Source organism: Canis lupus, chromosome 26 (assembly GCF_048164855.1).
Source record: "Canis lupus baileyi chromosome 26, mCanLup2.hap1, whole genome shotgun sequence".
NCBI lineage: Eukaryota > Metazoa > Chordata > Mammalia > Carnivora > Canidae > Canis > Canis lupus.
In genome coordinates this window covers 20,365,458-20,381,578 of record NC_132863.1, presented here as the reverse complement: position 1 = coordinate 20,381,578, position 16,121 = coordinate 20,365,458, and the positions used below count along the sequence as shown (strand labels likewise).

Genomic DNA, 16,121 nt, shown 5'->3' with positions numbered 1-16,121 from the left:
CCGCCTACATTTTTGGGGAAGAGATTGCACAAGGGCATGAACACCAGGGGGTGGGGTTTGGGGGGCCACGGTAGGGTTTGTCTGCCATACCCACTGTCCACTTGGATATTGGTTCCATCCCCTTTTGTCCTTTCCTCTGGATAACTACCATCTTCATACAAATATGCTATAATTTCTCTCATTTTAATATTTTAAAAACTCTTACCTCTCATTCCCTTCCAGGTACCATCTATTCCTCTGTTTTCCTTAATAGTAAAGCTTCTCAAAAGATTTGTTCCAACTAACTCCCCACTTCCTTTCTTCTCATTCTCTCTTGAACCCATTCTACCCGCCCCCCACATTCCATTGCAGCTGCCTCTATGAGGGCTACTTGGTGACCTCCACATTGCCGATCCAGAGATTATTCTGTCTTGTTACCTTTATCAATATCAAACACAGTTGACCACTCACTTCTCTATGGAATGCTTTCAGCAGAGCTTCTCTCCTGGTTTGTGTCCTCATTGGCTGATCCTCTCCATTTGTGGTCCAGGACCAAGATAGACTTCCTTAGATCTCTTCTTTGTCAACTAACAGCCACTCCCCTAGGTGAGCCCATCTTGTCTGCTGGATTTTGTACCAACTCCTGTGTCATTACCACCATTTCACCCTCTCCCCTAAACACCAGATTTATATGTCTAGTTACCTACTCAACATTTCCACTAGGGTATCTTCAGTTGAAGGAGTTCAGATCAGGGGCACCTGGGTGGCTCAGTGGTTGAGCATCTGACTTTGGCTCGGGGTGTGATCCCGGGGTCCTGAAGTCAAGTCCCACATCAGGCTCACTGCAGGGAGCCTGCTTCTCCCTCTGCCTATGTCTCTGCCTTTCTGAGTTTCTCATGAATAAATATATAAAATCTTTAAAAAATAAAAAAATATATTAAAAAATAGTTGAGATCAGAACTTCTCATCTTTACTTCTAAGCCTACTATTTGCTCAGCCTTCCCCCAATCAACAAGTGGCATTTCAGTCCCCCAGCTAACTCAGATGAGAAGCCTTGAAGCCATACTGTTCTTATTTCCTCACACATGTACATCAAATCTCCAGCCTTGCTCTACATGGAAAATAGTTTGAGAATTATTTCTCATTCCATCCACCAGCAGCACCCCTCTGTCTAAGCCACCATCCGCTCTTCCCAGTAGTTATACTGGCCTCATTCGTTTCCCTATCCCAACCTTCCCCCTGTTCACAACACAGTAGCTAGAGAACTAGAGAAATCCTTCTAAAACCTTCAGTCAGGCCACATCACTTAGAATCCTGACAGTGGCTCACAAGGCCCAACTTGATCTGAGCTCTTGCCCAGGCCAGGCAGGTGTACCAGGGGGTTGACAATCTCCCTGAGGGCACTGACCTCACCCTTATCATTCTCCTTCCTTCTTTCTGTCCTTCCGTCTATCAAATCCAGCTACACAGCTCCCACACCTAGATATCCTGCCTCGTGCCTGAGATACTCCTCTCCCAGACAGCTGTTGGGCCTTGTCCTCACCTTCAGGTCTCTGCTCATGTGACACTCACTTAGAGAGCCTTCCCTGACCACCCTGCCTAGAACTCCTGTTCCTCTTTTTCCTTCCCACACTATATATCTTATTGTTTGGGCATATTGCTCCCTACCACAACTCCTGCCACACAGCAGGCACTCAATAAGGGTCTAGTGAATCACCTGATGACACTGAACATGGTGGATAGTGTCATAGAGTCTGGGTTCCTGGGATTTAGGAAGCAAATGAGAGGCATGGAAAAGAATCAGCATGCGCACACACACACCCTGTAGAGGCTCAGGGTTTATCAGGAAAAGAAAGAGAAGACTAGAATCCCAACAGGAGTGGGCAGCAGGACAACTCAGGCACATTTATAGATAGACAGTGAAGGCTCAGTGCTGGGTGAGAGGGAGTGTGCAAGAGGTTCTTCCACCACTGTCCAGTGGGCAAGTCCCGCAAGCAGACAAAGTGGGGCATCAGAAAAGGCAGCAGGGGTACTCCTTCCTCTCCAGAGCAGTATGAGTATGGGGCTTATGTGGAGAGGAGCAAATCGGCCCCTGTCTCTACCCTACCCCACCATCTCCATTAGATGACAGCCCTTCCCATGAGCACCAGCCTCCACCTTGGCCTTTTTGTGCTCAGTGCCACTGTCTTCACCTGATCAGCACAGTGGACTGTAACAGATGTGGTATGTCTGCTCTATTATAGCGCGGGGGCAGGACGGACGGGGACCTTCTGTGCCCTAAGCACAGTCCTGGAACGGGTGAAAGCAGAGGGGATTTTGGACGTCTTCCAAACCGTCAAGAGCCTGAGGCTACAGAGGCCACACATGGTCCAGACACTGGTAAGCTGCCTGCACTACCACCGCATCTACAGACCTTCTCTGTGAGGGCTAGCCCAGTGGGGGAGGCTCTTCCAGGGGGCCCATCGTTCCCCCAAGGTGCCCCAGCTAGAATAAGCCTTGGTGACAGAGCAGAGGGACACAGCCCTATCACCAGGAAGAGAATTGAGTGGCCTCGTGAAGACTAGAAAGAGGTGCTTGGGTACCCCATAGGGCTTGTCTGCACTCTTCCATGGGTCCTGGGATAGGAAGACTCAGGTATGCCGCCTCTACTGCTCAGGCTCCTGACTGTCTCATTAACCAGTAACCACTGAGTATGGGGACAAGCACCCAAAAGGGCCCCTGAACCTCGGAGAGCAAGACATGTATGAGGGGAAAGAAAAATACATTTTAAGAGGTTTCAGAATTGGTGAGGCTTTGAGAGCCAGAGCACCTGCAGTCTGGCAACCATGGTGAGGTGCAGGCCACACCCAGCCATCTCCCCAGCTGCTTGGTCTGCCAGCCCTGCACACTCCTGTCTAACTGCTGCAAACCTAGGACCACATCTTCCTTTCTGGTCACCTCCATCAGGACAAAATTAGCTATACTCAACCCAGAAGGGGAACGCTATCAGAACTTCGCAGGCAGGTCAGGGCTCAGGTGCAAGTCCAAAAACATTCACTTCCCTCAGGTTCCCATCTTTTAAAAAACTGGTCTGTCAGGAATTGCACGTACCTGATTCTCTTCAATAACGGTGGCTTTTCCCCTCCTTTTGCTCTACAGGAACAGTATGAGTTCTGCTACAAGGTGGTGCAGGAATATATTGATGCATTCTCAGATTATGCCAACTTCAAGTAAGAGGTGATGAGATCCAGTGGACAGGAAATTTGCCTTTAATATTTTGTAATATTCTGTTTTGTTAATATACCCAAAATTGTGTATATATCTTATAACTGTTTTAGAAATTGGTACATAGGCTTCTATTACCTATTAGGTGGAGATTTTATATGTAAATGTGTTAGTACTGATAGTCCTTTTTCCAATGTTTTATTGGGGAATTAAATAGTGTGATGTTTGGATTGATATCGTGAAATCCTCTGCCTGGAAATTGAGCTGTATTATTCTTTGGTTTAGACATCTTTTCCTAAAGAAGGAACACAAAATTCATTCCAGGTAGCTCAGCATCAACTAAGAAAAAAAGCACAAAGTTCTCAGAGCTCTTGAGGAAATTGGTTGTCCTGGTGCCCCCACTCCCTCACCCCTTTCAGGTTCTTATTCCCTTCCTGCTCTGTAAATAATCCCTCCCCATTCCACCCTCCCCACCACCACCACCACAACCTACTGTGGGGAGTAAAGGAACCAGAGCGGTATCTCTGGCAACACACTAGGGATTATCAGGTAATAAAAGCTTTGACTCCCTGAGGAAGCGTCTCCCTTTGTCTGGGGTGGGGCAGCCATACCAGGGCTGGGGCTCTTACCTAGGCCACTCCTGGCCCTGCTTATTAGTGTTCTGTCTCAACTGGTCTCACAAACCGCCATCCTCTCAACTCCTTTCCAATGGCACAGCCTCTCCAGCTCTCAGCTAGTTGCCAGGACTCACCTTTCGTTCCCAACACATCTTTGGTACAGTGATCCCAGCCAGCCTTGCTCCCTGGAAGATGGCCAACATCCTCAGTGTTTCCCTGGCACAGGGGCATGGAAGAAAGAGGAGATAGCTGACTAAGTCCAGTCCAACTTCACTGGTGCTTTGCTATAAAATTGTCTGGATTGTGTCACTATCCAGGATAAGTCTTTATACCCACACTTACTAGATTAAATAGCTTTCATTTCCTTTTATATCTGCCCTCATTTCCTGGACTTTTATATGGAAGTGTCTCAGATCCAGAGGCCAGGATAGTAGGAGTCTTCAATTCCAACTTGATAGCAAGCCTGACATTATATAAAAATGTCTGGCATTTGTGTTTTAAGTCATGTGGATGTTCATTTATTTCTCATGTAATGGTGTGCTCAGTCCAGAGACCCAGTATTCTCCCATCTTGTCCCAGTGCCCCTTAGAATGTTATTCCTTTTTGTTTTGTTTTGTAAGATTTTATTTTTTGGTTCATGAGAGACAGAAAGGCAGGGAGCCTGCTACAGGGCTTGATCCCAGGACCCCAGGATCACGACTTGAATCAAAGGCAGATGCTCAACTACTGAGCTACTCTGGTGCCCTTAGAATGTTGTTATTGTCCTCACAGCTGAAGCTGGATCACGGTCTTTTCTTATGGACAAGCAAAAAGAAAATAGAGAGCAAGCAACTTCATTTTTAAGGACATGAAGAAAAGTTCTTTCCATTTTCACTCCTATCCTATTGGCCAAAACCTAGTCATAAGGCTACACTGTGTGACTATAGGAATGTTGGGAAATGTAGTCTTTAGTTGGCACAGCTGGGAGGGTGGGTCTGTTCATTGCCTCTTACCCTCATGAGCAGCTCATCGTGGGAACAGGAATGTGAACTGGTTGCCACAGCTGTCAATACAGGGCTAAGAGAGTCTTACAACCCATGGGGACTTTCTCAAAGAGCAGGGTCAGGCCCTGGGCTACTCAGGCTGTCAGGAGTAAGAAGTGGCACCACAGCCCAAGCCATGGGAAGCACAGTCAGAGGTCATTGCTGCTGTACTTGTTGGCAGAGGTGGGACTTGAGCTGGATCCAAGGGATGCCAGAAATGCGGATGAGTGAAAGGAGGCAAAGTCACATGGAACCACATTACTGAAGGCCTCAGAACCCTACAGAAGGTGAACAGGTGTGGTGGCTTTAAGATGGGAGCCAGGTTCAGCACATACTCAGGATATCTTCAGGAGGCAGGGGCACCATAACAGACAACCTCTGGAAGTTTCTGAGAAGTGAGTGGGTGTCAGAAGTACTTAGTCCTTCTGTAAGAACTAAGGAACTCCAAGTAACAATAAATTCAAAACTCAGTGGTTTTCAAAGAAGCATGGGCAAATTAAGCAATCTGAGAAGGATTTCTGATGAGAGGTGCCATGTTTGAGAAGGAGACCCTGGCTCTATGCAAGCTACAGTTTGGTGCCTCTGTGACCAAGTCCTGGCAGGTGGAGGAGGCCACAGGCCTTGGGTCAGCAAGCTATATAGCAAATCTGTAGGAGAGCCCCTCACGTGTCCTGGGTTGCCTCCTTACCTCCCAGCAGGCTGCCTACCTCCTGTTGCTAGGGCTGGTGTGGAGCAGCTTACTAGTGTGTACAAGGGTTCCTACCGAAGGACTGATTACCAGCTCACCAGAGTGGCCTGGCTACTTCCCCTTTCTGTTGAAATCCATGCAGATTTGCTTGGTGGCTGGGTGTGTGTGTGTGTGTATATATATAAAATTTAAGATTATTATTTGAGAGAGAGAGAAACAAAACATGAGCAGGGTGGAGGGCCAGAGGGAGAGGGAGAAGCAGACTCCCCACTGAGCAGGGAGCCCAATGTGGGGCTCCATACCAGGAACCTAAGATCATGACCTGAGCCAAAGGTAGATGCTTTACCAACTGAGCCACCTAGGCGCCTCTGGGCCAGTATTTTAAATATCACCTGGCTGCTAAACAGATGTCTTCAAGCAGGACTTGCACTGTTGAAAGAGACATAAACCTGACAGGAACTAGTCAAGGCTAAGGGGTAAGTGTATCAGGGTTCACACCACACAATTGTGTGGGCACAGCAGGGGTGACTGCTTCATCCAGTGCCCGCCCCTCAGTTGGTCAGCTGTGCTGCATGGAGTTAAAGCTAGAGCCTGTGAGGACTTCTCAGAACAGGGAGCGAGGCATCCAGTGCCCACTGTGCTCAGACCCCAGTTCATCAAGTCAGCGCCCTCATGGGCGTTCAGTTTCCCTCAGCACTCCACCACCAAAAGCGTAAGTCTTTGGTTTTAATTTTTTAAAAAAAAAGGCACCTCCACCAGGCCTGTAGTCCTCTGCCTTTGTGATAGACTCACTCGATCTTCTGTCACACTTTATCCAGAATCCTATCCCAGATTCCCTTGTTACCTCTTGCCAAGGATCCACTCTCTGCCCTCTGGCTCCTTCCTCCCTTCTGACTTTATCCTCACTCTGTAGCCTCTGCTCCTCCTCTCTCCATCCTCAGAGCCCAAGCATTCCTGTGATCTGTATGCTGTGGACCTTCAGCCCTACCCCAGCCCTGAGCTACAGGTCGGCATAGCCTGCTTCCTGCCAAGTGACTGCAAAAGGTGACCCACAGGTACCTGTCTCACCCATGGTTGAGGGGTTCACCTGGTCTCTCCAGAGTCTACCATCCCTTCCTGCAGCCTTCCAGCATTCTCTGCACCTCTCTCCCTCCACCCCTAGCCCGGGGATCCAGACCCACTGGCAGTTCTTGTGTGGACTCTTCTCCATTTCGTTCTTACGTGGGAGCACCGCAGCTACCCTGTGTGCAGACCCTAGCTAACTCATTGTCATCCTTTGCCCAGACCATCTGATCAGGGGTTTGTGTCCCTCTGCTCCAGCAGCACCTGAGCACTCAGCTCTAAGCCTCTGCTTTCCCAACTGACTACAAGCAGCTCCCAGACAGATGAAGTCCTGTCCTCCAGGCAAGCATGAGTTGGAGCTCAGTGGTGAACAACCAGCTTTCTGTGCCCTGCTGAGAGGGATACGAGGATGAATTTTAGAGTCTGTAATCTGGAAGAGGACAGAAACATTCTTGAAAAGCTATGTATGTTGCCAGAAAGAAAGGAACCAGAGCGTCCCCTGGGAAGCTTAATTCTGATTTGAATTTTTTAGGAAAAACTACAAACAAATTACAGAAAAAAAAGGCACCCCATTCCTCTTTTATTTTTTTTTTTTTTAATTTTTTTTTTTTTAATTTATTTATGATAGTCACACAGAGAGAGAGAGAGAGGCAGAGACACAGGCAGAGGGAGAAGCAGGCTCCATGCACCAGGAGCCCGATATGGGATTCGATCCCGGGTCTCCAGGATCGCGCCCTGGGCCAAAGGCAGGCGCTAAACCACTGCGCCACCCAGGGATCCCGCCATTCCTCTTTTAAAATAAACACAGGGGGGATCCCTGGGTAGCGCAGCGTTTTAGCGCCTGCCTTTGGCCCAGGGCGCGATCCTGGAGACCCAGGATCGAATCCCACGTCGGGCTCCCGGTGCATGGAGCCTGCTTCTCCCTCTGCCTATGTCTCTGCCTCTCTCTCTCTCTCTCTCTCTGTGACTATCATAAATAAATAAAAATTTAAAAAAATAAAATAAAAAATAAAATAAAATAAACACAGGGGACTTTGAATAAAACATTCTGTAAGCCCAAACCAGAACTAAGCTAGTTTATTGAACTCCATCATTTTTACTAAACCACAAATGTTTCTCTAAAAATTACTTGGTTAACCAACACATATAGGAACAAAGTGTATTATTTCTCCAAACAATTTAACTATATAATCCACATATTGTCTCTGGTCTCCACTAAATATAAATCATTTTGGAAATTCATGTCCAGGCACCCATGAATGACTGGTGCCCATTAGGCCATCCCCTCCCCCATCTTTGCCACAAGATTTGACACACCTACTCTTTTTTTTTTTTTTTTAAGATTTTATTTATTTATCCATGAGAGACAGAGAGAGAGAGGGGGGCAGAGACACAGGCAGAGGGAGAAGCAGGCTCCATGCAGGGAGCCCGACGTGGGACTCAAACCTGGGTCTCCAGGATCAGGCCCTGGGCCAAAGGCAGCGCTAAACCACTGGGCCGCCCGGGCTGCCCACACACCTATTCTCCTAATGACTGGCTACCACAACACCAAGCCTGACCCTGGCTCTTGCATTTGTTTAGCCCAAATGCAGAGATTGGCTATTAATCCTATAAACAGGCCTCTGCCCTCCTCCTGTCCCCCATGCTAATAGCTGGTGGTGAAAAGCTGGGCTGACGCAGATTGATAGGTGGGGGCATGTTTCAAGTGCCCTAGGTTAGCTGTGTCCAAGTCCATGAATAGTCCCTTGGCTGAGCACAGAATGGGGAGGGCTTGGAACCCTGAGAGGCAAAACTATTCCTACCTCCTGCTCATTCATAGTCCTACCAGCTACTAGCCTGCAGATGCTGTACTACCCCCTTAGCAGCCCCCCCCCCCCCCATGGGCTGGCTGGGAGGAAAGAGAAGCTGCCTGGGGGTAGGTGTGCCCCACCCAAACCTGCCTCCATCTGGAATGATTCATCACTAGTGCCCAGGTGTATGGATGAGGACTGCTCCATCCAGCCTATTTTGCAGTTTGGCAGACAAGCCTTCAGGCCCTCGTAGACTCCCCCAGGCATTTCCCGCCCCCTAGGCTACTGTTTGTTTCTGGATCAGAGAAGACCAGGCTTTGTAGGCCAAAGGGCAGGAGCTTGAGGATGCAACCTGGGAGAAGGGAAGTGATTTTTCAGGGCCTGGCCAGGCTGGAGCAGGAGTCTTAGTACTTCAGATCCCTGGGAGGGAGAGGGAGCAATTTGGTGACCCCAGGGCCAGTGGCTAAAAATACACTAGGAACATACACTGATAAGAGAAGGGTGTTGGGTGGCAGGCTGCGCCCCCTCCCTCTTTGAGACATCACTGAAGTGCGTGGACCAGGAACAGTGTAGTGTCTCCTGATCAATAAATCCTAGCACTGGCTGTCTCCAGGGTGGCGGGGGATCCACTGTCACCTGGAGGAGCCACCTCAAGGAGCCAGCTCCTCCATAGCTTTCCCTCAGTAAGTAAAGAGGCTGTTCTCCCCAAAGGCTGGGACTCCTGGATGGAAGTCTGTCCTGCGTGTATGACACACTGTTCTTCTTCTCCCTCCCAAGTCCCTCTACCCCGAACCATGTCCCAGGAAAAAACCCTTTACCTTTCTCTCTGCACCACTGTCCCTGTGCCTGCTGCTTTTAGCATAGGAGGGATGAGGGGTGGAAGCACTTGCCCAACCCCGGGCAAGTGTCTGCCTGTGTCTCTGCCTCTCTCTCTCTCTCTCTCTGTCTCTCATGAATAAATAAATAAAATCTTAAAAAAAAAAAAAAAACACTTGTCCATGTCACCACCACATCCATTCCACACCCCCAACTGCCATGGAAGAGAGATGACAAAGGACAGAGGCAGCATGCCATGCACCAGGTGCCCCAAATGCCCCTACACTGCTGCCTGGCCCTTGGAGAGCTTCCCTTACCTCTGTTCCTCTTCCCAACCTTCTCCCACTTCTAGAATCCCTGAAGGAGGGAGGGGTAGGCCTGACAGACAAAGGAAGGCCCTCTGCTGGCAAGGCTGGGACCCTCTGTGTCCCAGGAGGTTCTGGGGAAGGCTAGTTGCCAGGAGCCTTTGGGGTCCAGATCCCAAGAGTCTTTGGATGAGGGGCAGTGAGGGAAGAGGGAAGGGCATTAGGAAACACAAGCTATCCTTGAAGTGCCAGGTGTCTAAGGGGCCCTGGAAGAAATGGAAAGAGTTATGGATGGAAGCGCCTGTCGTCTTGAGTGCTGTTATCCAGGCTAGGCTTCCTGCTGCTGCTGCTGACTGTTCATTTTGGACCCTCGAAGGCTCAGCACTGGTCCCATGGCTGGTACCCTGGAGGAAAGGGAGCTTCCAGCTCAGCCCAGCCACCCCCACCTGCCCCCAAGGTGGGTTAAAGGTATCCCCCGCCTGAGTGGGAGGAAGAAGGTATTAGCTGGGGCTCCTTCACCTACTGTGAGCCTAGGGTAGGAGCAGTGGGCATGCCACAGCCTTGGCTCGTTTCTGAGGAAGGGTCCTGGGCACTGCAGCAAACGGCCCAGACCAGACCGCCCATAACCTCCCAAGCAATTCCCTGGCTCCCCCTGAGAACAGTGTGCCCTGGGAGGGCAGAACTACAGGCTGGTGGCCCCTCTGTAGAAAGCAGCACCTGGTGCAAACACTGCTAGTAAGTACAGGGAGAGGCCTGGCATTGGCCAGCAGGGGCCATTGTGGCTAAGGACTTGGGGGATATGTGGACAAAAGAGGGGAGTAATGAGCTAAAACTGAGACGACCCCTGGGCACACAGCAGGATGCTATCTGCTATCCTTCCTATTTCCCAGAATTCTAGACAATTTATGATAAGATACTTATGTTAAATTAAAAGAAGTAACTAGTGGAGTGGAGAGAATTCTACTGAAAACCTCCATAAGACAGTGGCTGTACTAGGGTCCTCCAGGCTTCTTTCTTGTCAAGAGAAGCCCATATGTCCGGAGGTGAGCAGCCCCTCAGTGAAAAGAGGTGAGGGGTGTGAACTTACACTATTAGGTAAGGGGGTCCCAAGAACCAAGGCTGACGCACTAGAAATGCAGTGATTGCAGAAGACCAGTGTGCAGCGATGGATTATTATTACTATTTTGCATTTATTTTAAAGTGCACGGGAAAGCCATAACTGAAGGAGAAAAAGTAAATTCGTATTAGGCAAAAACATTACGTAATTTAAGTTGGTGTGAGCTCAGGTTTTTACAAACCAGGTTTGTTTGGGGTGGGCAACGCCCAGGGAGCTCCAGAGCCCCCACGCTGGGTTCCCTAGCCGGCAAGGGGGTCCTCAGGACGAGAGAGCAAGCTGGCCGCCTGGCGGACCAGGTCGGGAGAGGTGAGGGCGGGCAAGGTCGCAGGCGAGCAGCCTGGTGACCAGGGCGTCCTCTGAAATGATCACCTCCTCCCCCCACAGACTGGACCTAGAGCACCGCGCCCTGTCGCCTTCCAATAAAGATACGAAGCCCCTGAAGCTGCTGCTTCGAGCTCTCTCCTCTGTCCCGTCCCTCGCCCACCCGCTCTGAGACTCTCCAGCGCGGGGGTTGGGGGACGTGGGCCCCGCCCGCCGGCGGGAGGGACGCGGGGCGGGGCGGGGCAGGCCCTGCAGGGAGGGTGCGGCCAAGGCCCGGGCCCGAGGACCCCGCGGAGGTGTGCCTGCGCGCGCCGCCCCGCCCTACGGGCTCCCGGGGGTGGGGGCGGGGCCCGCGGACTACGCGTCCCGTGGTGCCCCGCGGTCGTCTCCGGGCCCCGTGATGCCCTGCGGCGCGCCGGAACCGGGAAGGCTGCGGCCATGCTTTGCGCGCTGAGAGTTTGGGGCGCGGGTCCCCGGTGGGGGCCTCCGGCCCCGCTGCTGCTCCTCGTGCGCGGCCGCAAGACCCGCCACGACCTTCCGGCCAAGTCCAAGGTCGGGCGCGTGGCGACCCCGCCCACGGTGGATCCCGTAGAGTTCTTCGTGCTGACGGAGCGTTACCGGCAGTACCGCCAGACGGTGCGCGCCCTCAGGTGTGTGTGACGGCGGGGGCGGCCGCCGGCGCCGTGGGCTGTGAGGCGGAGGGCGGGCGGAGAGGGTGCCGACCGCGGGCCTGTCTCCGCCCAGGCTGGAGTTCGTGACTGAGGTGCGGAAGAAGGCGCACGAGGCCCGGGCCGGGGTCTTGGCAGAGCGCAAGGCGCTGCAGGATGCCACCGAGCACCGCGACCTGATGGCCTGGAACCAGGCGGAGAACCAGCGGCTCCACGAGCTGCGGTGAGTGGGCCGGGAGGCGGGGCAGGCCGCTGGTGGCGCGGGGCAGACCCAGCCGCGCGCAGTCTCAGCCTCTTGCCCTCGCCCCCACCCCAGGTTAGCTAGGCTGCGGCAGGAGGCGCGGGAGCAGCAGCAGCGGCAGGCGGAGGAAGAAGCCCGGCGGGCCCGAGAGGCCCAGGCCTGGGCGCAGCTCAAGGAGCAGGAAGTGCTGCAGCTGCAGGTGGGTCGCGTCTCCGGGCCTGGAGCTAAGGGCCGGGAACAACTCCTGGGCGGCAGTCCTGGGCGCGGCGCAGTGGGACACTGGCCAGCGCACTGAGGGAGCGAGCAGCCTTGAGGCTCAGTTAGCAGGTGAGGATTTGGGGGAGGAGTGCAAAGAGAGTGACGGGCGCAGACACCCAGAGGTGAGAGTTGACATTAGAATTGTAAAGTATCCGAGTAGCTAGGTGGCGGTAAGCCCGCCTCTTACCCCGGAAGGGCCCCCAGTTCCACAAGGAGTTGGTATTTTGTTTTGCGGGTATAGTCATTGAAGTGTTAATATTTTGGGCTAGGGTGGCAGGTGTGAGACTAAAAAGCAGGGAGACCATTTGGGAGTGATCCATTAAGAGTGGATGAGGTCTGAATTAAAGTAATGGGGGGGTGCGGAGAACAAGTTTGACAGAGATTAACGAGGGACATTGAGGCAACATTCAACCCAGTGGGACTCGAGATTGTCACAACTGGTGTGCTTGGAGTTCTGGCTGAGATGTCCAGTGGATAATTATCTAAGAGGAATATGATAAGGCTGCCTGATACTCTTCCACTGGAAGGTCACAGAGGACCTGGGCTCCAAGCATCCATCCAGAGGGAGAACTGGAGACTCAGTGGGCTAAAGGTCAGCAGGCCTGTGCTGGAGACTTCCATTCAGTAGCTTTCTGTCTCCCAATAGGAGGAAGCAAAAAATTTCATTACCCGAGAGAACCTGGAGGCACGGGTGGAAGAAGCATTGGACTCGCCGCCGAAGAGCTACAATTGGGCCATCACCAGGGAAGGGCTGGTGGTCAGACCACAGCATAAGGGCTCGTAAGGGTCCAGTAAGGACAGTGCCCACCCAGGGACCATGTGTGTATGGGGTAGGAGGGTTGGGCCTGATCTGGAATAGATCTGTTGATGTTGCTTAGGAAGAAGGAGGCTCAGCCTATTCCAGTGTCCTCCTCACATTCTGCCCTGCACCCACCACCTGGTTGGCAGTTCCCATACATACTGTCCTGTTCTACACCCATGTACGACTCAGCAAAGCAGCAGACCTTAGAGGTTTCCAGCTCACAGTGGCTCACAGTGGCGCAGAATGGACCACAGTCCCCTCGATCAACTCGGTCTAAGTGTCATCAAGGACATGGACAGAGGTTGGCAAATTACAGTCCTTTGGCCCAGTTTGTCCTACTGCCTGTTTTTGTAAATAAATTTTATTGGAACACAGCTACATTCATTCATTGACTACTTTCACACTATAATGGCAGAAATGAGCTGTGTAACAGACTATTTGACTTGCAAAGTGTAAAAAATATTTGTTACATGGGTTTTTGTTTTTTTTTTTTTTTTTAAGATTTTATTTATTTATTCATGAGAAACAGAAAGAGAGAGGCAGAGACACAGGGAGAGGGAGAAGCAGACTTCATGCGGGGAGCCCAATGTGGAACTCGATACTGGGACTCCAGGATCACACCCTGGGCTGAAGGCAGACGCTCAACTACTGAGCCACCCAGGTGTCCCATGTTACATGGGTTTTTAGAGAAGTTTGCCAACTCCTGATCTAGAGCTTTAGGACTCTAGCCAGAGTATCCAGGTAACAAAAGGGCAGCAGAGACACAAGCTAACCACTGGCCAAAGACCCGCTTCTGCTTGATCCTAAGATTTGCCAGCTGAGGTCTGGTGTGCCCAAGGCACAGAAGTAAGGAAGAAACCCCATTTCTTTATCAGTGGCCCTTTCTACCCAAGGCTTCCATGACCCACATGGCCCTGGCACTACCAGCTTCCTTGGACTACACACCATATTGGTACTGGCAAGAGGCCTGATTGACCTTTAGAAGATCAATGTGGCTTATCTAGCACTTGGACCAAACGCTATGGGTACCAGAATTGTAATTGAAATTCACAAGGTTCAACAAGTGAACATATAGATTTATGGCCCCTATTCAAGCATAAGTCCTCGTGTCTTTCAGAGTCAGAGCTGCTGGCCCTTTGTCACTAATTCACCTGAACTTGCCCAGATACCACCAGAGGAAAATGAACAGAATCCTAGTTTCTTTCCCCAACTCCCAGGTTGTGGAGACAGTCTGGAAACCCCTAAAACATGAAAACCTTTTAGGGAATATGTGCCATCCTTCAACATTCAAGTGAGGTAGCAGGTATAGAGGTACAAGCAGAGGGCTAATAGTTATACTGCCTTACACCCAGCCTCCATCAGGCCCTGCACCCCTGAAGGCAATAACCTCCCTCCCCAGGCTGATGTGGGTCATCTTTCCTCTGGTGCTGAGCCCAGGCACAGGACGGTGTAGTCTTTAGTTTCAGATGCTCAGTATAACTTCTGAAGTGAAAGCTGATGGGTGCACATCATAGACCATGGATCAAGACAACTGTGCCCGTAGCCTTGGGATTTGTTGTGAGAAGTGGACCATTTGGTCCCCTGCAGTGGAAGTGTTTGGTGAGCTTTACACATGGGACACAGCCTGTGTCAGAAAGTCCAGTTTCATTCTTGTTAAAGTCCCTGGCTTTCTGCACCAGAATTTGGACACAAGCTATTTCTCTTCAGGTAGAAAAAACTGTGTCAAACTTTCTTGAAACTCTGTCTTTGGGCAGCTTTTCCTTTACAGCTGTCCTTTAGTGTCCTCCATGAGGCTATAAGTCCTTAGCATTCACTGCTGATGTCAGTATATCATGTGGAGCCACCTGTAAACCAAGCTTCAATGTTTTTATCCTTCACCCACGGCCATCTTCTTACTGGTATAGACACAGATTAGGCAGCTTACTGGTACCTTCAGGGTTAAAGCAAGCCCAATCTCATCTGTACCTGCATCTCATGGATCATAGAGTGCTGTTAGGTGCACAGGTAAGCTCAGATCTTACCTGGTCCAGGTTGCAGAGTTATGTGGTGTCCCACAGAAGAATGCTTTATCTCCAATAGAACCCTGATGGCCTCAGAAACACCAGGGCCTCTTCTATTTTGTGGGCAATATGCAAACGTAAGTGCTTTCACCAAGACTTGAGGCCTACCTACCATGATTTATTCATTGTGAGGGTAGATTGAGGGACAAGATTTGTGTTTCACTTGGAGAGGTATGCTGACCCCCCAGGAACTTTGCTGGGTGGGCAATTTTTCCCTGGGATTTATCTCTTGAGTCAAGCATGGGTGTTTTACACCTGGATTCCTGTCCTTTCCAATTCTCCAAGATAAGGAACATGACATCAGTGAAGTGGACGACCATGATGTCCTGGGGTGGGTGGCCAAGGTCTTAGGGATTAGGTTGTACAAAACTAGAGCTGTTGGGGTGCCTGGCTGGCTCAGTTGGTAGATCTTGGGGTAATAGGCTCAAGCCCCACATTGGGTGTAGAGATTACTTAAAATCTTTAAAAATAGGGCATCCCTGGTGGCTCAGCGGTTTAGCGCCGCCTTCAGCCCAGGGCCTGATCCTGGAGACCCGGGATCGAGTCCCACATCAGGCTCCCTGCATGGAGCCTGCTTCTCCCTCTGCCTGTGTCTCTGCCTCTCTCTCTCTCTCTCTCTCATGAATAAATAAAATCTTTAAAAATAAAACACTGCAGAGTTGTTCATCTCTTGGACTGGATGGCAATGGTATACTGCTGCTAGGTAGAAGCAAACTGCTTGTACTAGTCCAAGTGGACAGGGAAAAGAAGAATGCATTTGCCACATGAATGGGCACTGGGTACTTCTTAATCTCTTCCATCAAAGAGGCCACAGTAGACCTGAGTAAGCCTTAGGTCATTCCCCATATTTTTCCAATATACTCCAAATTTTCTGTGTGGAACATACTTACAGGTGTCAAATATTCCCTGAAATCTTTGGGAGTTTCCCCCTGAACTTAGGCCCCTGATTGTCCCTGGCACAAGTACAGTTTCTTCCTGGGAAACAAGTCCCGCTGACTGATGAAATCAAGACCATTCTGAATTCTGGCAGGAAGAGTCAGCTTGGAACTCTCTTGCTTTCCCAGACAGGAAATCAAAAGCAATGTTTACAACCCCAAGTCCTGAGACCGGCATTTCTCTCATTGGTTGCTTCAACAAATATTTCCTTAGTGCAAGTAAGTGCATAATCCAT

The 16,121-nt window shown here is 50.7% G+C and overlaps 2 protein-coding genes across 6 annotated transcripts in view; both read left to right on the top strand.

Annotated features, from left to right (window-relative positions):
• PTPRA (protein tyrosine phosphatase receptor type A) overlaps positions 1-3,427 on the top strand; it is a 170,648-nt gene extending 167,221 nt beyond the window's left edge. For all 5 annotated transcript variants that reach the window (XM_072800280.1, XM_072800281.1, XM_072800279.1 and 2 more), the window contains 2 exons: positions 2,223-2,358; positions 3,118-3,427. In XM_072800280.1, the coding sequence (XP_072656381.1) occupies positions 2,223-2,358; positions 3,118-3,192 (211 nt within the window). In that variant the 3' untranslated portion in view covers positions 3,193-3,427. The remainder of the gene's footprint in view (positions 1-2,222; positions 2,359-3,117) is intronic.
• A 7,782-nt stretch (positions 3,428-11,209) lies between these two features.
• Positions 11,210-13,264, top strand: MRPS26 (mitochondrial ribosomal protein S26). The gene is made up of 4 exons (XM_072800271.1): positions 11,210-11,571; positions 11,666-11,812; positions 11,906-12,029; positions 12,735-13,264. The coding sequence occupies exons 1-4, from the start codon at positions 11,360-11,362 to the stop codon at positions 12,870-12,872; spliced, it is 621 nt and encodes a 206-aa protein (XP_072656372.1). The 5' UTR covers positions 11,210-11,359; the 3' UTR covers positions 12,873-13,264.
• The last annotated feature ends 2,857 nt before the right edge of the window (positions 13,265-16,121 follow it).

Coding starts and splice junctions, on each gene's coding strand:
- MRPS26 (XM_072800271.1), top strand. CDS start 11,360: ATGCTTTGCGCGCTGAGAGTTTGGGGCGCGGGTCCCCGGTGGGGGCCT. Junction 11,572..11,665: donor CAGACGGTGCGCGCCCTCAG/GTGTGTGTGACG, acceptor GTCTCCGCCCAG/GCTGGAGTTCGTGACTGAGG. Junction 12,030..12,734: donor AGGAAGTGCTGCAGCTGCAG/GTGGGTCGCGTC, acceptor GTCTCCCAATAG/GAGGAAGCAAAAAATTTCAT.